Source organism: Phycodurus eques, chromosome 19 (assembly GCF_024500275.1).
Source record: "Phycodurus eques isolate BA_2022a chromosome 19, UOR_Pequ_1.1, whole genome shotgun sequence".
Lineage (NCBI taxonomy): Eukaryota > Metazoa > Chordata > Actinopteri > Syngnathiformes > Syngnathidae > Phycodurus > Phycodurus eques.
In genome coordinates this window covers 2121785-2144737 of record NC_084543.1, presented here as the reverse complement: position 1 = coordinate 2144737, position 22953 = coordinate 2121785, and the positions used below count along the sequence as shown (strand labels likewise).

General features: G+C 43.4%; 3 protein-coding genes and 1 long non-coding RNA gene across 6 annotated transcripts; 2 read left to right on the top strand and 2 right to left on the bottom strand.

The window, feature by feature from the left end:
* Nucleotides 1-1211: 1211 nt before the first annotated feature.
* Nucleotides 1212-9062, top strand: LOC133418177 (protein phosphatase 1 regulatory subunit 1B-like). 3 transcript variants are annotated; one of them, XM_061706608.1, is made up of 6 exons: nt 1212-1993; nt 6583-6666; nt 6755-6836; nt 7832-7948; nt 8199-8243; nt 8352-9062. In XM_061706608.1, exons 1-6 carry the CDS (start codon nt 1871-1873, stop codon nt 8468-8470), a joined length of 570 nt encoding a protein of 189 aa, XP_061562592.1. In that variant the 5' UTR covers nt 1212-1870; the 3' UTR covers nt 8471-9062. The 3 variants fall into 3 exon arrangements, with proteins under 3 accessions (XP_061562592.1, XP_061562594.1, XP_061562593.1); XM_061706610.1 differs by having other exon boundaries at nt 8199-8267; nt 8352-8424; XM_061706609.1 differs by lacking the exon at nt 8199-8243.
* On the top strand, nt 2251-5702 carry LOC133418178 (uncharacterized). The gene is made up of 2 exons (XR_009770424.1): nt 2251-2353; nt 2461-5702. It is a non-coding gene; the product is annotated as an uncharacterized LOC133418178 (long non-coding RNA).
* Nucleotides 9063-9308: 246 nt separating the features above from the next.
* On the bottom strand, nt 9309-10764 carry LOC133418069 (phenylethanolamine N-methyltransferase). The gene is made up of 3 exons (XM_061706420.1): nt 10593-10764; nt 9845-10055; nt 9309-9747 (listed from the first exon to the last, which is right to left on the bottom strand). The coding sequence occupies exons 1-3, from the start codon at nt 10762-10764 to the stop codon at nt 9309-9311; spliced, it is 822 nt and encodes a 273-aa protein (XP_061562404.1).
* Nucleotides 10765-18401: 7637 nt separating this feature from the next.
* On the bottom strand, nt 18402-21177 carry LOC133417757 (gamma-crystallin M2-like). The gene is made up of 3 exons (XM_061705839.1): nt 21098-21177; nt 19846-20088; nt 18402-18719 (listed from the first exon to the last, which is right to left on the bottom strand). The coding sequence occupies exons 1-3, from the start codon at nt 21104-21106 to the stop codon at nt 18444-18446; spliced, it is 528 nt and encodes a 175-aa protein (XP_061561823.1). The 5' UTR covers nt 21107-21177; the 3' UTR covers nt 18402-18443.
* Nucleotides 21178-22953: the final 1776 nt, after the last annotated feature.

Sequence of the window (22953 nt, the reverse complement as noted above, 5' to 3'; positions counted from 1 at the left end):
GACTTTAGGGTGGCCGCCATATTGCATCCTTCTGTCTCGTGTAGTTTCCCCATCCCCGCGCGGGCACTCGGGGATTGTTCCGGAATCATTTCAGCCGCGAATCGTTTAACGAATCATTAGCGATCGTGTTCGTTTGACCCGATTGTTTATTGTCTTGATTGAGGTGTGCTGCATCCAGGAACGGGGGATTTTTTTCACCACAATCTGACTTTCAATTTTTGCTGATAGAAAAAAAAGGAAATGCCAATAAAAGAAGTTTTGAAATCGTATCATCAGCAATGTTAAACAGTCTCGATATGCGCACAAAAAAGAAAAAACGAGTGTACTCATGTTGCGAAATAAATGCTTAACTACTTGAATAAAATTAACTCCAGAGATTAATTTGGGGAAAAAAAATTATATTACTAATTTGAAACGCTAATATGACACCCTAATCCCCATCTTGAAACCCTAATTTGAAACCCATACCCAGGTTTGAAACCCTAATTTCACACCCTTAACCCTGTTTACATAATCTTGAAATCCTAAACAACGTTTGAAACCCTAACCCTGGGTACCAACCCTAGTTTATAACCCCAACCCCAGTTTTGAAGGCTAACATTAGCTTGAAATCCTAATTAAAAACTCTAAACGGAATTTGAAACCTTAACCCAGGCTTGACTACCTAATCTGGTTTGAAAACCTAAATTTATCTTGAAACCCGAGTTTGAAATCTTAATCCTGAAACCACAGCTTTAAAGCCCAAGCCTAGTTTGAACCCCTAACAGGACACCCCAACCCCATTTTAAAACCCTGACCCAGCAATGAAACCCTACCTAACCTCACCTCTAATCTCTAAACCCGATTTGGAACCCCAAACCCTGGCATGAAAGGGCTAACTTTAGCTTGAAACCTTAACTTGATGACACCCTAACCCTAACTCTAGCATGCTAGCCATTATATTTTGCTAAATTACTCAAAGATAGCGCGACCGAACGTTTGATACCTGTGAAAAATGCCTTTAAATTCCCAGTCTGTCCCTTTTGATTGTAGCTCCTCCGCTTGCTCAATTTTTGGAACGGTACACGATTTAGTAGCGGCTGACATCTAGTGGGGGCAAACTACTAGTGCAGGACATCGTGCGTATTGTTACGTCATTATACAAGCGCATACCACATTAGGTTACATCTTATTAGGCCAAGTTGACGTCTCACGTGACCCGGAATTGAATCCCGCTGGTTACGCATGTTGTTGTCACTGAATCTGCTAGCAAACTTTTGATATCAATTCTGAATCTGAACTAATATTAGAGCGTCGCTTTTTGTGTCGTTTGTGCTGTTGGTTAGACGTTCCGAGAGGAAGATAAGCACAGCAGACTGTAAATGGGAATAAAGAAATAAAAGGAACTTTGTTAGCCTTCCTGAAGCGGTTTGGTCCCCCCCCCCAAACATTTGTGTGCATCTTTTTAGGGTTATTTAGAAGACGTGTTGCGTGGTTTACTGTTACATGAACCTTTCTTACCTTAGTCCAAAAAAAAAAGCCTGCGTTTGTCACAAAAAATAAGTTTGTCGCTGCTGTGACGTTTATTTGGGGCCAAACGAAGGGCTTCGTCCTAAAGCCTTATATGGACTTCCGTCGATAGACAGTTTGCGCTTATTGGTCCTCGGGGTCCTAAAGCCCTCTCAGTTCAGCGGCGCCTGCAGTCCTATTTCCCCCCCAATTTCAGTGCGATATCGCGATGTTTCCGGCAACAACCGATCGCGTCATAAGCCTCCCCACGAACACGCGCTGTCGGATCCTCTGCTTCGTGACCGAGTGTGCACAAGTGGCAGTGGGAGTGACTGAGAGCGTCGCAGATTGGACTTTTTGACAAGGTTGGAGACGTGTGATCATGGAGCCCCTTCTGCCTGCAGGCGTCGACACGGCTGCCGAGGACAGCGATGCGAAGAGGAAGATCCAGTTCTCGGTGCCTTCGGCGGTACCCATACAGCTGGACCCCCGGCAAGTGGAACTGGTGAGAATCGTGCAGAATTATGAGTGCCAGCCATCTATTATATCTCATTAGATCAGAAAGACAGACTGACAAAATATTCCTTATTAGAATAAGTCATACTAAAACAACGACGTAAAAATGAATCAATGTCACGTCACTGGAATCATATATATTTCAACGTGATTGTCTTAAAATACATATGAAATATTTAATGATATATATATATATATATATATATATATATATATATATATATTTTTTTTTTTTTCATAGTCATTGACTCCACTGTGAACTTCAGCTTTACAGATGCCACCTTTTCTCTTCAGGCAGTGTACGCACTATGGTACTATCAATTGCCTTTTATCAATAGCTGCATCGATCGTAAGCCTATATTACAGATCTTTTTTTTATTTTTTAAAATTTTTTAAATTTTTTTTAAACAATCCTCCTCCAACTGTGTGTCATGTGACTATTTTTCCCGGTGACAGTTAGCTGACCGGAGTGAGCAAAACTTTGGCTACCACTAATGCTAGTTCTGGAGTGGACTGGAGGAGAGGAAGAAACCTGACGAGTGCGATATATAACCCTGAAAGTGTGACGCCTAGTGGCACCTGCTGGTATTACCTCCAGAAGGGACGCATCTATTTGAGGTATGGCGGTAATTTATTCAAGAGGGCAGACGTGGTCTCATTTAGTCCAAAGTACTCAAACTGAAGTGCAACTTTGAGTAACCTGCTAAGAGTTTCCCGTTGACCATCACGTAGCCCCGCCCACCCCCGCACCGAACTGACCGCCACTTACGTAACGCGAGGCGCAGCGCAACTCTGTTCTTGGATGTTTTTCCGCGTGTTGGCAGCAGAGGACGGCCAGCGCCGCCCGGGATTAAGATGAGCCGCCGTGCAAGCCGGACTTTTTGCATCTCTTCAAAGTGACGAGGTTGCGAAAGGAGCGGACGAGGTGCTGACATGAGGGATAAAGCCCCGCCCCTCGCTAGTAATATGAAAAATGAGATTACACGCCAATCGCCACAACGGTCATTTCCGACGCGAGGTTAAAGTCTGTCATGTTAGGCTTTCACGCTTGGGTTAGGGTTTGAAATTAGGGCTTCAAAACAGGGTTAGGATTTCAAAATTAGAGTTTCAAGCCTTGGTTAAGGTTTTACATTTAAAAAAAAAAAAAAAAAAATGGTTTCATGCTAGAGTTACGGTTTGGGGCCGGGGTTAGGATTTCAAGTTACGGTTTCAAGTTTTTGAAACCGTAACTTTTTAAAACGGGGTTTCATGTTATGTTTTCAATCTGACGGTAGGGTTTCAAGATAGGATTACGATTTCAAAATAGGGTTTCAGGCCAGGGTTATGCTGTCAAGCCTCAATTCAAGTCTGGGTTAGGGTTTCAAATTCGAGTTTCAAGACTGAATTAGGGTTTCAAGTTCGGGTTTTGAGCAATAGTTACAGTTTCAAGCCTGGAGTTAGGGTTTCAAATTAGGATTTCAATCTATGGGTAGGGTTTCAAGATTGAGTTAGGATTTGAAATTAGAGCTTCAAGTCTAGGTTAGGGTTTCAAATTTGGGTTTTAATCTTTTGGGTTTAAAGATGGGGTCAAGGGTGTCAAAATAGGGTTTCAGGCCAGGTATATGGTTTCAAGTCGGGGTTAGGGTTTTAAGACTGGGTTAGATTGTCATGTTAGGATGTTAAACTAGGGTTAAGGTTTGTAATTAGGGTTTCAATTTACAGTTTCGAGGTAGGATTAGGGTTTCAAGCAAGGGTTAGGGTTTAAAAATAGGGTTTCACGCCAGAGTTACAATTTCAAGCATGGATTAGAATTCCAAATGAGGGTTTTAAACCTGGTTTAGGGTGTCACCAGAGGGTTTCAAACTAGGGTCAATGTTTGAAATGAGTCGAGGTAATGCCCGCGTGGACGTTGGATAACAAAGGTCGAGCATGTGGCGGCCGACCAGCGCGGGAAGCTCGCGCAGCGGCTACGTTCTCGCTCGGTGAAAGCAGAAGAGCCGAGTCAAAATCCTTTGTTTGCAAAAAGCAGATCATCTAAGAGTGCTGGAGAAAGTTTTGAGGCGTTGGAGGCTGGAGCTGGTGTGGGATTGAAGACAGACGACATGAGTGTAAATCTTAATGATGCCGTGGGATAATCTGAGTGGAGACCACGAGCCCGATGATTGCCACGTCGCTTGTTTGTGCCCGCTGAGGATTTGGCACATTTCGACGAGGGTCGTGTTCCTATTTCAGCCCGCTCTCAAGTGTAGAACTTAACACATACTGTATAATAATCCCTCGCTAAATTGCGGTTCACTTTTTTGGGGGGGGAGGTCAGTGTCGTGTAATTACTCACCTGACTTTAGTGTGGCAGCAGTGATTCGCGTGGGGTCAACTGGCCTCTTATTCGTAGCAGAAAAAGAAACGTTCAACTCATACATTTGCTAAATCACCAAATTGCTTGAGTATACAAAGAACATGAGTTCTGATTTTCAGAGTTTTTGGATATAAATTCACAAATACCCACTCTAGCCCGACGACGAGCTAATGCGCACGCTCATAACAATATCGCCAGGAAAAGAGCAACGTTTAACTTGATTTTCTATCACACAATACTATACTTTATGTACTATACTACTACATTACTATACCATACCATACTATACTATACACTGCCGCGCTGTACAGTATTACGCAGTGCTCTGCTGTACAGTACTAAATTGTAACACACTCCACGACACTATACATTGGGCCACGCCGCTATTCGCGGGGCACCAGGCCCAACCCCGAATAGCAAAAAACTCTTTGCTGGCTTTTCTGACAGCGGTCTGTATGTGCTGCTGTACGTTACCGAACATAATACAATAGCTCACCACGTTAATGCGTTTCACGCTGGTGCAAACTTTTTAATTGACATATTATCCCTCGCCCACCTCACACACTCGAAGCGAGCACGAATCCAACACGCAAGGGAAGCAAAAGCGTTGAAGCCAAGATGCCGCCCGCGTGTCGAACCCACGCGCGCCGCCGCGATTGGCCGGCAAGCGCTCCTGTATTGCGCCGGACTGTCTTATTTCCATAATGTTACAAAACAGCGCTGGCGATGACTCGACTGCAAGCTTTCACACTCTTTGGCTCGCCGTTCCCATCCGACCAATACACTGTTTTGACAAAAAAATGCTACAATAGGGATGGAAGTCCATTTGACATTTACTCAGTTGCGTAACTCTGCGTGGTGGTTATGACTCACTCACTTTTTTGCACAAGAGCGCGTGAAGATCAATAGTAACGCAGCACGTGTAGCCTCGGAATACATTTACAGCAGTGTTATGTATTCAAAATAACAACAAGGGCCTTTGTTATGAATTTATGAATAAGAAGTCATTTTTAGTAGGCAGGAAATTAATACAGTCAACCCACACATATTTGCAAGTTGTTCTTTTTTCTGCATGGTTTGCTTGCCCTTCCTGATGCAATTTAATTGTTTTTTTTTTATGCGGGCTCCGGGAGTCGAAACCACGCCGTCTGCTCAGGCCAAAGCCATGTCTCATATAAAAATAGTGCTTTGGCGCCATCTTGTGGTAACTGTGGAACTGAGGGAAGAGCTTCGTTAAAGTCAAGCCAGACGGTAGCTTTGTCTCATAAGGACAAAGTTACTTGTTGCCATGTTGTGATATTACCCTTAAAAAGTAATGTTTACAGATGATTTGGTTAAAAAAAAAAAAAAAAAAAATGCACCAGAGCGCACAAATTGTTTTTTTTTAACTTATGGAACGCAAAGATGCTTTCAAGTTTTAAGATGTGGAAAAGAAAGACACCCAAAAAAAAGCACCGGATCTTTTGGCCATTTTTATGTTCGTCAAATAAATGCTCTAAATGACAATATTTGCATTTGGAATTCGGGTTGATGTCGTCAGTACTTTATGAAATATAGAATCGAATATACAAATAATCTATTAATCTGCCAGTCATTTTTTTCAATTCTTCGATGAATTGGCTAAAAACGTTTTTTTAAAAAAAAATGTCCATCCCTTTACTCAAAAACAGGACGTTATTTCCAAATTATTTCCCAATGTAGAAAATGGACTAAGATAAATTGATTCTGACTCAGTTACTGGTTTGGTCCATAACATGTCAAAAAATGGGCGTAAAATGTCGATCATTGTTTTCCAAAGTAAAAGCGGATGTTTGCAAAACTTCCATTTTGATGAAGCACAAACATTATCGGTCTGCTTTCATGGAGGAGCACAGAGATCGGAGAATATCAAATTCCCAGGATTTGTTCAATTGGAGGTGAAACAAGGTCTCTAAATGATGTTGCCAATTCATTTGATCATCAATTAGTTGTCGATGACCCAACGAATTGTCGCACCTCTGCACCTAACGCATTGTCGATTCCCCACTCTCACAGCCGCTGTGTCGTGGGTTTATTTCCACAAAATATCGGCGTCGTCGACCGGAACTGGAAGACAAAAGGACGTCAGATTACATCGAGACTTCGGTTATCCGGATATGTAATACAATTGAAACGGGTCTTCCGAGGCAACCTCATACAGGACAAGTCGAAAGAAGAACACCAACTGATCCCGAAGCGAATAAAGGCCCTCTCTGTGTGTTCAGATCCGACGTCGGCGGCCCACGCCCGCCACCCTCTTCCGACTGACGGACCCGCCTTCGCCGGAAGACGACGGCGGCTCTCACCAGGTACGCCGCTTGCACGGCGTTTTGCACCGCGTCTCTCCGCACGGTGTGTTCATATCTCCTGTTGGCCTTTTCCCCACACCTGCCGCAGTGGGTTGCGGGAGGAAACGGAGTCCTGAGAGCCAAAACGCTCAACAGCGCGTCGAGCGCCTATCAGCCGCCCTCGCTCAAAGGTCAGTGGGCTCTCAAAGCCCGCGTGCTCCACAATTATGTAACGGTCGCACTTGCGAAAACAGACATGTGGTCTACATCTGTCCAAAAAAAAGCCTGTTGCGTGTATGCGCGTGTGTGTGTGTGTGTGTGTGTGTGATTGTGAGATTAGAAGCAGAGGCAGCTGCGAGTCTGCTCCGGATCATCCCGGATTATGGGATAGACAAACAGCTGCGACAACACGCCCCCCCCCCCCCCCCCCCCCCCCAACGGAATGAATAATGTCATAATAACATACAGTCTACAATCAATGTTATTGCTTGGAATGTGTGCGGGGATGGTTAGAATGAACAATTATGCATTTAAATGGCTAAAACGAACCTACAGTCAGAGTTAGAGCGCCACCTGTTGCTTCGGTATGCACGTGCAATACTGCAAGCACGTTTTTGTGTGGATTATTACTGTACTGTATCGCTCTTCTATGCTAAATTGTACAGTACTACACTATACCAACGCTACCCTTTCTTACATTACACTGTAGTGTACAATGCTATACTAGCCTATGCTGCTATACTACACTATAGATTACTATGGTGTGCTACACAATAAACGGCATTGTATTGTGCTATTGTAATTTAGAGTGAACCCGTGTATATTCACGGTTTGACATTCGCAAATTCACCTATTCGAGGACTTTTCGGTTTTGTTTGTTTTTTTTGTTCGCCTTGCCTCGGTTATTAGCTGAAAACTCCACTAGTTGCTGTTTTTGTTCTCAGGGCAACAGCCAAGTGTCATATCAAAGATAGCTTTGGCACCATCTTGCAAAAACACGCTTGTACGGTTAATATGAGAAGAGTTGGACTACATGATTTCCTGTGGAACAGAGCTGATTGTGTTTGATTTCGGAGGTTCCATTTAGACGCAGGGATCGTGGGAGATGCTCGGTGTCGTGTTGGCATGAGGAGTTGCAGTTCATTTGGTGACTTTAAAAACATATATCTCCCCCCCCCCATTTCAGCCGTGCAGAGAATGGCCCAAGCGCACCTATCTTCCATAGACTTGAGCTCCGTGGACCAGGACGAGCCGCCGTCCGGAGAGGAAGAGGACGACGACAAGAGCCCGCGGTCAGATTCAGGTAAAAAAAAAAAAAAAAAAAAAAATATATATATATATCAACACAGAAAAAAGCCGAACACGAAAACCTTTGTTATATATATCATTTTTGATGACTCGTCCTCACGTGACGCAAAATACACGCAAATGAATGAATGCATTCTTTTGTAAACGTGTTACAAAGTTTGTGTGAACTGTTCCTGGTCATATTTGACCCAGGAACAGTCTACCAAAATGGATTTTCAATTTGGGAATCCTGTCGGTCTTTGTAGGGTCGTGGGAGAATCTCCAAAGAGTAAAACAGCATAAGCGTGATGGTACATATCAAACATAAGAGTCAGGTCAGAGGTCAACATTGACCCACTGCGTGCAACGAAAAACGAACACCATGTAATCGTCTCCTCCGTGCCGTCGTTTCTGAGCAGATGGCGGAACGCGAAACAAAGCGCAGCGGGATCGGTCGCTTTCGCCGGACGCGCCGCGAGCGACAGAGGAGGCCACCGATGGCGACGGAGGAGAACGACGGAAAATCACTTTTGCGTAAAAAGCACGGACGGGAGGTTTGTTTGTAAATGTCATGTAAATAAATACAGTGTGCGAGAACATCCAACTGGGCGCCGCAAGGTGGTGCTAAAGGCAACATAGTTATATATTCCTACATCGTGTGTTGTACATTTGTGTACAATACAAGTGATGGTCTGTCTGGTGGGCTTTGAATGTGTATACTGTATAATAATATTCTACACATGCTTTGTGTTGGTTGCTCACGAAACCTCCGAAACGGCTTTTGAAGTGTATCATGTAGTGAGTGTCTTTATGAAAAGACAGGCAAAAGATTGACTTATTTCATTGATGTACTAATAAATGAAGAGCTAATTCATTCTTTTAATAGTAGCTTTATTATTGGTGTTTAAATCCAATAAAGACAGAAGGGATGACGTGCGACGCATACATAAAACTTAGTCAAATTTTCAATATACTTTCATTCATCCAATTTTGATGACTCTTTTGTTATAATTCCCACAGCTCAGTTTTGAAATTCATTCAATTATAGTTTTGTTTTATAGTTTATATTTTTCATATATGGATATCTGTTTATGTATGTCAATTTTTAAATACATTCAACGATAATGTTTTACCATTGATATACTTTATATACGCATACATATCTTCTGGAATAAATGAAATACATAATCATTAAATAAAGATGAGTCTGATTTAAAAGATTGGCCTCGGTAGTGGCTGTTTTCAGACAGCAGGGGGCGATGTGTAACCATATAACAGAAAGGGGGTCTCACGGTTTTGTGCATCGGAAAATATAAATGAATTTAGCAAAGGCACACAGAATGAAGTACAATAGCACATTTGGGGGAAGTTGTGCCTTAATCCTTCCTCGCCTTTGCGAAGAACACCCCAGTCACATCATCCACGCCCACTCTCATGTCCTGGGGCAGCGTGTAAACCTCCAGCCGGATCAGGGTGTAGGCGCTCTCCTTCAGACTGGCGCACACCTCCGCCTCGCCTAGCGGCACCACGGGGATCTTCACCCCGGGCCCCCCGAAGTAGAAGCTCTCCCCGAGCGCGCCGATCAGCAGGAGGTGGCCGCCGGGCCGGAGCAGCTTCCGGATGTGGCCCAGGGCCCTGGTGAAGGCGGCCAGGTCGGGGCTGACGCTCTCCAGGCAGAAGCAGGACACCAGGCAGTCGGCCCCCGCGGGGGGCAGGGCGCGGGGGTCCAGAGGCTGGGGTCGGTGCACGTCGACGGGCAGGACGTCGGCGATCGCCCGGCGGAGCTTGGCCGCCTTCTCTGTCCATGCCGAGGCCCTGAAAGGCACAAGAAGAAGTCAGCAATTTCAATACGGCAATCGCCTGCTGTTCTTGGGCGAGCGGCGCGGATCTGACACCAGGTGTCGTCCCATACCGTCGCCCCTCCAGCTCGCAGACGTGCTGCAGGTACGGCGTCCAGTCCAGGCCGCAGCCCTCCTGGCCTCGCACCCAGCGCCTCAGCTCCTGTCGGTTGGCCTCCAGGAAGTCGGTGAGGAGCACCTTGTCGAACACCTCGCAGCCGCTCAGGACTTGGTAGAGCGTGGGTCCAGAGCCGATGTCCACCAGCAGCTCGCCGCTCACGTCGCCTTAACACAAAATCCCAAGTGTGTCTACGATAGCAGTGGAGCCTCGCCATTCGTGGGGCTCAAGAACCCAAGGCGTACGCCTTTATCGACTAGATGAGAATCGCAAACCTTTTAAGTGTGTGTTCGCTATTTGCAGCAGGGTACCGTCCCTATCCCGCTACATATCCAAGTCAGCGTTCTTCTTGGCAAGTTTCCCTTCACCACTTTTTGGTCAGAGCCGTGTTTGGGGAAACCAAGCCATGTTCTACAGCTGATTACTGAAGAACGGAAAAAGCTAGAAACCATTTTTGGCTGGTGAAAGAAGCGAATCTACCCTTTTGTTTCTTTTTTTGTGGCGGTTTCGGTGCTTGTATTGCCACTGAGCAGAATATCTTGTGGGTCTTGAAAACGGTGCGCTTCAACGGCTGTCAAAACGTGGAACTCCGCTTTGAAAGCGGTTGCCAGAGAATGAGGCAATCGTCGTCGTCGCCCGAAGCCTTTCGGTTTAAGGGAGCGGCAGCTCTAGCTAGGTCCGGCGCAATTGGCTCCTGTGCTTACCTTCGGTGAAGGCTCTATGCAGGCACGCCAGTTTCCATGGAACGATACTGTCCTTGCGGTCAAAGTCGGCCCGTGGCGGCGTGTAGTTGTACTGCAGATACGCCGCCGGGTCAAAGCGCCGGTAGCGGGCCGCCATGGCTGCCACTCCATTTTCTGCTGCCATTTGCTCCATTCTTCAGTTCGCTCGTGAGCTTCCAGGTGCACCGCTTGCCCCGTTGCTGCCTCTTTATACGCTCATATTCGTGCGGGTCGACCTCGGTGTTGTCGTGTGCATTGCGTTTTGGGGGCGGGCGGGGGCGGGAGTGATAAGTGTTGAATCCCGATAGCGTTTGTTTGCGCTTTCTTTCTCTGCCCTCGAGCACTGACGCCATCAGATTTGGGCGCTTTCAGCAACCCTAATGGACTCATCATTGCTTTCAGGTCTTGCAACCAGATCTCAGCAGGCCTCTATCTTCACGATCAGTCCAGGTTTGCCTTTGGCTGCCCACAAACAGGCCCTTCTGGAAGAACACTGCTTTTTCTCTTTCTTTGGGATATCACGGCAAGTGGTTTGTCCATATCGTTATATTCTGGTGGCGAGGATTCAAACCTTTTGCTGAGTCTGACTCTTGTTGAGTATGGGGCTGGCATGTCAGCAGTTTGTGTCTCAAACCCGCACCCCTCAGGTACCCAAGCCAATCCCTAATCCCCGCAGGTGTGGACGCTACGGTGGCCTGGAAGTGCAAAGCATGACATCACAAATTGTCGAACACTTCTACATTTCAGAAAGTAAATGAACAATAGCAGAAACACTTTTGCAAAAGACGAAACAAATGACAACGAAGACAACTTGGAAAGGGAACGTGCAAGACGATTCGCACTCCAGCGCGTTTTCCTGGAAGGACACGCCCCGCTCCAATATTTCTGTCTCCGGGACACGTGCCGCTGCACTATGATTGGCCGCTGCATCCCGATAGAACACGTTCGACTGCTTCCGGACGGGAAAAGATGCGACTTACGCAGTGCTGCGGCGTTAACATAACTGCCATTAACCCTAGCGCTCCAACTGCACTTCAGAATACAACGTAAAAACAAGACAAACATGCGTCAGCCGTGTTGTTTGCGAGAGTCGTAGCCGTCCAATATTCTCTTTTGGTAGGTCGAAGTCGCATTTAATTGCAGCGGTTAAAGGCACATGTTCGACTTTGAACAGCGCAAGCCACCGAGGCCAGCTGACAAAAAGACAAGAGTTTGAGCCGTTGATTCGATTAATTTAGCGCCTATTCCCGGCATAAGCAGCAGCTGAGCTGCTGGGGAAAATTGCCACCTTGTCATCAAACCGCTCTCCCCCGGGGGTCGTTTGACACCTCGTTCATGTCTGGCACGCACACGCAGACACGCACACTCTTGCAGTGTCAGTATTTGCAATGTGGAATTTTGCCACTCGATCGTGATCATCTCCCCGGCGCCACATTTGCCAATTTTGTGATAAAATGACTGAGAAGTGTCCATATTTTCCCATGAAAGCAATCAGGACAAACTGGTCACTTCGACTTTGCGCTTTATTAAAAAGCCTACGTTTGAAACGTATCCACAAACACCCATCTACTGCATATCCGCTGATGGCAAATCATCGGGTCATGTTTCAACCCAGGAACCTGGGCAAGGTCATCTTCATGGTCGTCTTGGTTTCCAAGACCAGACTCTTGGGAGAGAAGTCGAACGCTCCGTCCTGCTCAACCTTCGTGGCGGGCTCCCCTCCGGACTCCGGTGGCAGCCTCTGACCGATGGCCCCCGAGAGGAATCGGCGCAGGCGTCGCCTGGCTTCCCGATATTCGTCCGAGCGCTCCGCCTCGGTCGCTGTGGGCCTGGAGGCAGACGCAAAGAAATTGAGACTTTCTCCTTCACATGACCTCACCGTATCCACAAAGCCTAAATCTCACCCCCTTACCCATCGGTGTCAAACTCAAGGCCCGGGGGCCAGATGCGGCCCGCCACATCATTTCCTGTGGCCCGCGAAAGCAAATCATGCTCGTCAACTTCTGTGATTTGTTTTTTTTTTTGCTCAAATCTGTACCCAGATTCCAAATTGTCATAACAATAAACAATAATGTTGAGCTATTGCCTTTTTCTGTCACCAAACCCTCCTTCTACAGTAACGTGAACAATACTTGAACAAACTATTCTCCTTGTCTTCTGATTTCAAAACTAGTTATCCCTCAATTTGTTGTGTAATGGTAATAATATGATTTGGGGATGAAACATTTCACTGTTCTAACGGCCCTCTGAGGGAAATCATAACTACAAAGCGGCCCGAGGCAAAAATGACTTTGACGCCCCTGCCCTAACCCGCAACGCCAACTGTAAACCCGGCCCCCTGACACCAATGCTAACTCTCTAAATCGAAGCAAACCTGAACCTTAAATCAAACTGGGCTAACTCAAACTCGAATCATACTTTGTAGGAAGATTGACCCTAATCCTATTCTAAACCTGAACCTAACCCAAAACTCAACTCAGACAGAAACGCTAAACGTTAACTGCGCTCCCTCATCTAAGCCCGAAATCAAACTTTAATGTAATCCCTAACTCTTGACTCCCAACCACAAATTCCAATGAAAACTCTAACCTAGATTGTTGAAGGAGAAACCTTAACCCGACTATAAACCTAAACATAACGCTGACCCTAACCCGAAACTTAACCTAAGGTCAACTGAACCTAACTCCAACGGAAACCCTAACCACCAAACCTGAACCCTAAATCTAACTTTGATGCAAAACTGGATCCTGACTCCGAACCACAAAATCCAACAGGGCTACCCCTAGTTCAAGCCCCAAATCCTAAATGCTAACCCCGAGCCTCTAACCCAAACTCGAACCTGAATCCTACCCTTGACTCCAAAACCAAAATCTCCAACTGTCGCCTTAACCCTACCCAAAACCCAATCCTACCCAAAGCGTAGACACACAATCTCTTGCCATTCAAAGCGACACGCTCGGTACTACGAAATACCGTCGCAACGACCCAAGAGTCGGTCGCTAACCTTTGCGGCCGAGACACACCGAGGCTGTGCCAGTGAGCCGAGTAGCTCTGCCCTCGCTGCCAGTCCTCCTCCATCACGCTGCAGTCCAGTGCGCCGCCAACGCCGCTCATCGTCGCACAGTCGCAAGCGGATTTTGTCCTTATATTCGATGCCCCCGAGAAAGACGAAGTTTTTCTACTGCTCTCGCTTGGTTGGCCTGTCAGAATGTGGGCGGAAGGCGGATTAGCGCCGTGTTTACACACTTGCGCGTCTGCGGTTATTTCGGTTACATGCCGACGTGAAGCACAAATGCGCGGTAAGGCCGGCGTTCGGTACGCTTCTCTCCAACGTGACCCCGCGGACAGCGAGTCCTCATTAATCGCAGGGGATATGTTCCAGAGCCACCCGCGATAGGTGGAAATCTGCCATTTACTGTCAATTGTTCATGGGGGGGGGGAAACATTTTAGCTTCAATACGCTGGAATAAAACCCCCGTCTCGTTTTTGCTGCAAAAACACGCAAGCGCTATGTTCGTTTGTCTGCGAGTTATTAGTATAGCGCCTGGAGCAGCGAGGGAGGTAAGTAAAGGCTCAGCTCCTGCTCGTCAGACGGACAAATAACAGATGCAGATAACGAGCAAAAAGCAGACTGGAGCGAAAGCACAGCTGAAATAATGGAATAACGCGCATTTAAGCCCCGAGACGATTGAGTTACGTCGGGCGCCGAGGGCCCGGTGGTGGGGAGTCCGGCGGCAGCGGGCGGCAGCGCTCGGGGCGACTCGCGACCGCAAACTTGCCATTACTTTCACCAGTGCGCCCTTGTTTGCAGGCGCTTTTCCATCAAAGAACAAAAGCAACACGAGCACAAAGAGACAAATAAATGAAGATATAGATTTGTTGACATTGACTTTTATATGATATTTAAATGAATACAAATAAAGCAAAATTCCCCCCAAATAATTTCCCCCCAATACATTAGGTACAGGCGTGTTTTACGCTGCCATTTTCCGTGCTTGCAGTTTATGCGGACGACTAATGTTATATTACTGTGTTGAGTGTAATTTCTCTTATTAAAGAAACGTTTTGTATTGTTTGGGTGGGATGTTGTCAGAGCACAGAAGCGGAAAAGTAAGACTAGAATCCGGAATGGGTGGAGGGAGGACGAGGGAGGGCCAGTTTTCATTTGACCATTTTTTGAAAATGTATCAAATCCAATAAAGTCTTTTTCCTGTAAGAAGAAACTCACAACATTTGGAGAGACATGTTTTTCATCTGACAGATTTCCTTTTGGCTTAAAAAACCCCCAAAGAAAATACATTTCATTGTTTTTATGATTACAAACAAAAAGAAACATTGCCAATAAATGTTTTTCATATGAATTTTTTTTTGCTTTAAATCTTTTGAGAAATACATATTTTTCATCAGAAAAGGAGTCTTTCATTGGATACGAAATGAAATCACTTAGATTTAGATATGTTTTTCATCACACACGTTTTGTCAGTTTTTCTTTTGACATGAAAAACAGACCACATTTTGTAACAACACATTCACTGCCATTGACGGCTTTAGAAGTCAAACAGCAATGTTAACAGTGAATGACGATAAAAAAGAAACCTTTGGAGAAATTTGTTTTTTGGAAGTCTTTTTTTTTCATCAAAATTTGGAGGTACAGCATTCACCAATTTGTGATATATTTTTTTTTATTCGGAGAAACCCATCCCCCATTTTTTTCACCTGATCCCCTCCTTATTTGCGGTTTTACATTTTTGTTTCTTCTTTTGGTAACCGCAATTATAAGGAAGCACCAATTATTCGCATATTTTTACGTGACTAGCAGGTGTTTTTCATCAGAACAATTTGGTGGCTTTTTCTTTTTTTTTTTTTTACCCCAAAAAACAAAATAATTTTGCATTTTTTGTTTTTTTTTCAGATTCGCCCCCCAAAAATATCTAAATTTAAAGGTACATGTTACAGAAAAGTACAGATCTTCACAAGCAGCCATTATCTTCTATCCTGACTGGAATAAAAGTTGGATGCAAGTTGTTCCTGCTTAGTTATGAATTATTAACTTTCTGACGTGAACAGGCGCCATTGTGAAACCTGATCACAGGATTACCATTGCAATTAAAGCACATGAAACATGTTCACATTGTCAGTCGTTACAAGCCCCCCCCGCCCCCCCTTATGAAGAGAACAACTTCTTAAACGAAGCCTCTCCTTGAATAACGATATCGTGGCATTAAAAAAAAGTGTGTTGAAAAGCAATATTAGGATATTTCATTTCAAATGTGGAAACATTTCGTCGACACGTGCGCTCGTGTCTCTTCCTGCTTTTCACACAAAGAACACAAATTAACCGAGGGCCGGAAAGGAAAGAAGCGCTACTGAAGTCTTTGGAAGTGTCTCGCCCAAAGGGGAATCGCGAGCCCCCCCCCCCCCAATTGCTGGAAGTGGGGCGAGGAAGACAAAAAAAAGATGCAAGACAATACTACAGAGGTTTAATTATCCGGCCGTCACAAATGAAAAAAAGAGCCAGAAGGAGACTTCACAATGGGAATCACAGGATTTCTCACTCTTTTTTTCTTCTTCTTATCATCTAAAGAAGTCCAAAAAACGCAATACTTTACCCTTCAATCAACTCCACGGCACCAAAGAGACGCAGACGAAACTCCAGAATCTTCTCCGTTGAAACTCTGGAAATTAAAAGACGGGAAAAAGTGGAGCTCGCTTCCTGTTTTGATTTTACTTCGACCATTTAAACATACGTACAACGTGCAAGCGTCAGTACTACAAATTCATTTCCTATACTTTCAACATTTTGAACTGTTATTTCAGTAGAAAACAAAGTTAAACACAAGATAAAAAAGTCAACATTTTGGAGATTTTTGTTTTTTTTTTATCAAATTATAATAAATATTAACAATAATATGCAGAGCTTTTGAAAGTGTTTAGAGAAGTCTCTGAAGGCATTTCATGAAACTTGGCCGTCTTTTCGTTTGCAACCAAAGAGCCTTTTTTTTCCCCTCTTGCCCCCCCCCCCCCCCCTCCCCACCGCACCCCAATCAAACAATATTTTGCACAATTTCTCTGCATGTTGTCGGACATTGGCAGCGTAACCTCCCACTCGATCTGACGTTGCCCCCGGTGGCCCGGCGACGCTTCGCGCCATCGAAGCGTCTTGCGGGAATCGTCGTCCGCCCGTACGGAAAGTCAAAACGCTTGACTGGTACCCCCCCCCCCCCCCCCACCCCCCAAAAAAAAGAAAAGAAGCCGGAAATCCTTTAATTGGACATTACTGGAGGCCAAAACTCATATTTCCTCCACTGTTGATCTTGAGAGACCCTCAAACGCGCTCCCCGCCGGGCTCCGTTCTTTTCCTTTTCTTTTTCCTCAATCAATAATTAACGCCGCGCATTATTTATTCATGCGAATGTCGGCCAATTACGTGGCCGGCGCCTAATTAACAATTTCAATAATTGATATTTATTTCTGAAAGAGGAATCTCGGGCTGATGTAAAATGCATGAGCAGCGGGTTTTGTTTTGGCTTGTTCTTTTTTTTCCTCCAGTTGCGAGTGAGTTTTGGCGCTCGGGGCGAATGGCGGCGGCGGCGGCGGCCTCTGTGATGAGGATCTAACATGGACGCCTTTCATGGCGCCATGTGATCCGCTAAAGACACTTCCTTGTACGTCCTCTCGTAGCCTCTAGTGCTCTTTAATAGCGACGCTACCAAAGAAAAGCGGCGGGGAGGCCGCGCTCGGTTCGCCTTGATGATAATCTGTGAGCAAACGCAGAAGGGGAAAAAAAAAAAACAGATCGGTGGATGACTGAAGCAGAAATACGTCATATTACATTGAATTAAATTCAAAACAAGTCGTCGTTTTTTTCATATAAACAAAAAAGCCACAAAATGTGTCCATTTTTGTGATATTATTGTATTTATCTGGAAAACAAATGTAGAAATACATGTTTTTCTTCAGATAAATGCGTTGTTTTAATGTTTTTTTTTAATCCAGAAAGAAGAAACAATTTTGGCGGGCTATAAAAAGTCTACAAACCCGTTCCCAAAAACCCACAAAATTTGGAGATTGATGTTTTTCATCAGAACAAATTTTGTGTTTGTTCATTTTATAGAAAAAGAAAAGACATTTTTTCTAGTTGTTTTTTTTTTTTTTAATACAAAAAAGAAGGAATTCGCCATTTTTTGATATTTGAAACCCACAAAACTTGGAGATACTTTTTTTTATCCGATTAATTTTGTTTTTGTTTTCATTTCATGTTAAAAACAAAGACCATTTATTTTGTTTCAATTTTTTTTTTTACCCCAAAATAACTTTTTTTTAAATATATATATAAAAAGAAACTCACAAAATTAGGAGATGCAATTTTTCATCAGACAAATTTTGTGTTTTTTTCTTTTTTTTTTTTCACTTTATACGGAAAACAAAGACCCACGTAGAGTTTTTTTTTAACACTAAAAGAATACAATTTCTGGGGCTATAAAAAGTCTACACACCCCTGCTCCAAACCTACATCATTTGAGGAAATAAAGATTTGTTTGATCTCAAATTTTGACTGTTACCTTTCCAGATTGAACCACCAAAAAGCAAGTTGACTTTTATGACGATTTTATTATTTGTGATTATTCCAGTAGGGGAGAGCAAAACCATTCTATCAGGGGGGCTTCTCGTGTGTTTGGGGGGGCCTTACAATACATGGCAAATACACAAAAACTGCACATTTCACAGAGTACACGTTTGGTTACAGTGAACGGAATTGAAAACTTGAGCGCAAGAACAACGCAGGCTTGAAGGAACACGAGGAAAGAACATAAAAAAGAGAGAGAAAACAAATCAGTTGAGTTGGGTGACGCGTCTCAGCGAGCCGATGGTGGGGCTGGCGCTGCCCCACTCGCTGTGCCGGCGGTACTCGCCGGGGCTCAGGAAGTACTGGCGCCCCCTGTAGTTGGGGTGCTCGTGCAGCATCCAGTAGCCCTCCATCACGTTGACCGAGGAGATGTCACGCGTGTGGAAACGCTCGTTCAGGTCCGGGCAGTCTTCTATCAGCTCCAGATTCTGGCCGCCGAAATCGGAGCGCTCGAAGACTTTCATCCGGTAGCTGCCGTTGTACTGCGGGTGGCGCAGAAAGAACACCTTTTCCCATCTTTTTTATCCTTGTGTGTTTTTTCGTCTGACAATTTTGGAAGCATTTACTTCTTATATTAAAAAGAAATGCCAATTTTCGTGTTCTTTTTGGGAGATGTTTTTCCTTCGTTGTTGTGTTTTCAGAGTGAAAAAATTCATCGTTTTTCCCGTGTTACAAATATTTTTAAAAAATAAAACAGAAAAGAGAGAACAAATACCTCACAAGATTTGTCAAAGGAGAAACATACCTCCACATATTTCAATTTATTTATTTTATTTCAAAAAAGATAGGTTTTGGTTTTATTTAAAAAGGAAGAAATATTCCCCCCCAAAATTAACTAAGAATATTTTTTTATCATAAGAAAAAAACAAATGATGAAAAACATTCTCCAAATTTTGTGAGGTTTTTCTTTTTATCAATTTCTTTTAAAAAGTACAGATTCAAGATATGGTAAGATTTGTTCTTTGAGAAATTTGGCGAGATCTTTTTTGTTTATTTTCTTTTCGGTAAAAAGAAAAATGAAAGTATTTTCCTATATGGAAAATGGTTTTTGGGGGAGATAGATTTTTTTTTTGGGTACAAAAACTTAACTAAAGTTGTATTTATTTTTAACAAACAGAAAAGTAAAAAGAAATAACACGCCAAATTGTTTTCATAAAAGAAAAAGAACATTAGGAGCCGTCTTTCTGATAAAAAGAAAGTCTCAGAAAGTTTTTTTCTTTTCTTTGACACATTTTGTGAGATACCTGGATTTGTTTTGATCCAAAAAAAGTAAGAAGTCTTTTTCTTGTAAAAAGAAAAAAAAAAAAAAACACCAAATTTGGAGATACAATTTTTTCGTTTGAGTTTTTTTTTTTTTTTTTACCTGAAAATCAAAGATGATTAAAAAAAACTCAAAATGAGGAGCGCCGTGGTTTACCTTTGACATTTTTTGTGATTTTTTTTCTTTTTCTTTTTTACTTAAAAGGAGGGGCAATGAGCTAAAAAGGGGGAGGGGGGGGGGGGCGGATGAGCTAAAACGTAATTTTTACAAATTAGCCGGAATAAACCCAATCTGTACAGCGAAGGTGGAATTTGTTTCTTTTTTCCCTCTCGGCGACGGAGACTCACGGGCGGCACCATCCGGCAGGAGCGGATGCAGTCGTTGAAGCCGGCCCAGCGCTGGTAGTCGGGGTAGTCGCCCTTGTGCAGCATGTACTGGTAGCCGGCGTAGTTGGGCTTCTCGTAGGCCACCCAGCAGCCGTTCTCCACCCGGATGGAGTTGCAGCGGGCGAAGTAGTTCTGCATCTCGGGGCAGTCGCCGTCGCACTCGAAGTGGCGACCTTGGAAGTTGCGATCCTCAAAGAAGATAATCTCCACGCGGCAACAAGACTTGCCGTTAAAACCGGTACGGCGATGTACTTACGATACTTTGAGTCAGAATCGTTTTGTGATTTTCTTTTTATACGGAAAAACACAATTGCTGTTTTTTTTTTTTACACAGTAAATTGAAATACATTTTAAATGTAATTTTAAAATATACATACAATATTGTTTTTGACTCACAAATATAGAAGACACATTTTTTTGGGCACTCCAAAGTACCGCTGTACATGTTTTGCTTTGATACATTTTTTGACTTTTTGTTTTAAACATTCTTTTTTTTGTTTTTGTTTGTTAAATAAGTAAAAGAGGAAATTTTGAGATTTACTTTGACAAATTTCGTGATCTTTTTAAAAATTGGATTTTCTTTCAATGAGTTTGGATGTCCATGTTTTTTCCCTTTGACAAATTTTGTGAATTTAGGAATGATTTTTTTCTCCCACCTTTCTCTAAAACAAAGACAAAACACATGGAAAGACGTATTTTTTTGGGACAAATATTGCTGTCTTTGTTTTGAATATATGTTTTCTGAGTTTTTATCTTCGGATTTATACATGGTCTTCCTTGAGCAAATTTGGCCATTTTTGGGATTTCTGTTTTGTTATTCCTTTGACAAATCACGTGACTTTTTAAAATATGATTTATTTGAAATTTTTGTTTCTTTTGACAAATTGAGTGACATTTCAAAATATGATTTATTTGAAATGTTTTTTTCTTCTGACAAATTGAGTGACTTTTTAAAATATAATTTATTTTAAATAGTTTTTTTTCTTTTGACAAATTGAGTGACTTTTTATATGAATTCAAAAAAACGACATAACACAAAAAACAACCATTTGGATATATTGTTTTTCATTTGACACATTTTGTGACATTTTTTTCTTTTTTGAGTGTCTGAAATTGTGCATTTTTAAAATGTTTTTGGGGCAAAAACAATTCATTTGGAAAGCGACGGTTACTGTAACATAACAACAACGTGTGCCTTGCTTGCCTTGCTTACCTTGCTCATCGTGACAGCGTTACCGCGGCGTCCAGAAGCAACGGCAGATGGGATCGGGCCTTTTTATAGACCTCGCCGCCGCCGCCGCCTTTCGAGAGCCACGAGGGCGCACAAACAAAGCGAAGCGTGGCAAAACGTCGCCGTGTCAGCGGGCTGCCCGGCTGGCGCACGTGGCCGCTTTGTCTCGGCCAAGCGCTGCGTGAAATACCGTACCGCTGCACTTTTCCCACAAGAGAAAATGGAGCTGTCACAATAGGAGTTGCAACATGTGCCTTTATTGGGAAAGTTTGGCGAGCAGGCGGCGACGTCAGGCAAACTTCCCAGCTCAATGGCACACATTTGATTTGGAAAAACACACACATGGGCCACTAAATTTGGAGTTGAAGTAAAAAAAAAAAAAAAAGGGGCGTTGGGGGGAGAAAATGTCATTTATAACAAATTTAGTTATATTCTTCAAATTGAGTAATCAATCAAAAGAATTACAATCAATCAAGCAATGATTGAATAAAATAAAAATAAAGTGGTTTATTTCAATAAAGAAATCATTCCTGCTCATTTTTTATTTGACTATTCATAAATACTTTAATTGTAATTAATTAACCAATCATTTATATTCATGCTTATTGTTTTTAGTTATAGCATATTTATACAATAAAAAATGTTGAATTACTTATTTTATCAATTTATTAATACAATTTAATATATATATATTTGACTTATATTTGGCATTTTATATGGTTATAGTTTATTTATATTTGAAATTAATTAGTTAAAACTATTGAACCAATTATTCAATACAATAAAAATGTTAGATCATTTATTTCACTATTTATCTGTATTTTAAAGTCTGCAAAACCAAACAATTTTTTTTTACGTTAACACATGACAACATAAGACAAAGATTCATTCAAAATGAGCATTCAAACAAAACCTAAAAAAAAAAAAAACATGCAAAACTTGGTAAATGAAATTTGACTAAAATTGGCTGATTTTATTTGGGGGGGATTTTAAAAAATATAGATTTTTTTTTTCCACATTACAACGTAAGACGAAGATATGACATTCAAACAAACAACAATACCGAGTTGTCAATAAGTTTCAGGTAAAACAATGCAAAGCTATATTTATTTTATATATACTGCATATTAAAAAAACAGCAAGGTAATAAAGCAAAAGTTTGATGGCAATTTTGGGGTGGCCAGCAACTGGAGCATCGTGGACTTAAGTGACCTTGGCGTGACCTTGGCGTGACCGCTTGAAAACAAGGAAGTGAGCGATGAGAAGGAGCTCCTTCTTCTCCGACCTTGCCCCCCCCCCCCCCGGTGTCGAAAGTTAGCGGCGCAGCACATTTGAGTCTATGCTGTGCGTGGCAAAGGGCCCGCGTGGCCGCAGTTTGCACACCACTGACTGAAGTGCAGTACTACGGATCCGAAACGGCGACGTGTTTTTGGAAGTTGTCGCGAACTCTGCGGCCTGAGATGATCTTCGGCTTCGAAAGCGAGCGAGGCTTCTCGGAGCAGCGACTCTTTCGGGGGCGCCGCGCGCGTTGACATGCCTTGATTGATTGATTTGAACATTTTACCCCACCGCTTAAAAGTGCCAGAAGCCCTGCGTGTGATTAGCGGAATGAGAATGAAGGCGGCGAGTCTTGCGGGGTTGTACGATATTCCTTTTAAAGGCTGACTGCTTCTCCTTTGTGGGCCTCGCACCCAAAGCCTTTCATGCCGTGACCTGCCAGAGGATCTCGAAATGGAATCAAAAGCTCCCCCGATTGACATCCATTTTGAAAAGGCGGCCATTTGATGTGCAAGGTGAGCGGCGGTACACCGGGGCGGGGGCGGGGGCGGGGGCGGTGT

Coding starts and splice junctions, on each gene's coding strand:
- LOC133418069 (XM_061706420.1), bottom strand. CDS start 10,764: ATGGAGCAAATGGCAGCAGAAAATGGAGTGGCAGCCATGGCGGCCCGC. Junction 10,056..10,592: donor GCATAGAGCCTTCACCGAAG/GTAAGCACAGGA, acceptor TTTTGTGTTAAG/GCGACGTGAGCGGCGAGCTG. Junction 9,748..9,844: donor TGCGAGCTGGAGGGGCGACG/GTATGGGACGAC, acceptor TGTGCCTTTCAG/GGCCTCGGCATGGACAGAGA.
- LOC133418177 (XM_061706608.1), top strand. CDS start 1,871: ATGGAGCCCCTTCTGCCTGCAGGCGTCGACACGGCTGCCGAGGACAGC. Junction 6,667..6,754: donor ACGACGGCGGCTCTCACCAG/GTACGCCGCTTG, acceptor CACCTGCCGCAG/TGGGTTGCGGGAGGAAACGG. Junction 6,837..7,831: donor TCAGCCGCCCTCGCTCAAAG/GTCAGTGGGCTC, acceptor CCCCCATTTCAG/CCGTGCAGAGAATGGCCCAA.
- LOC133417757 (XM_061705839.1), bottom strand. Junction 18,720..19,845: donor CCTGCCGGATGGTGCCGCCC/GTGAGTCTCCGT, acceptor CGCCACCCGCAG/TACAACGGCAGCTACCGGAT.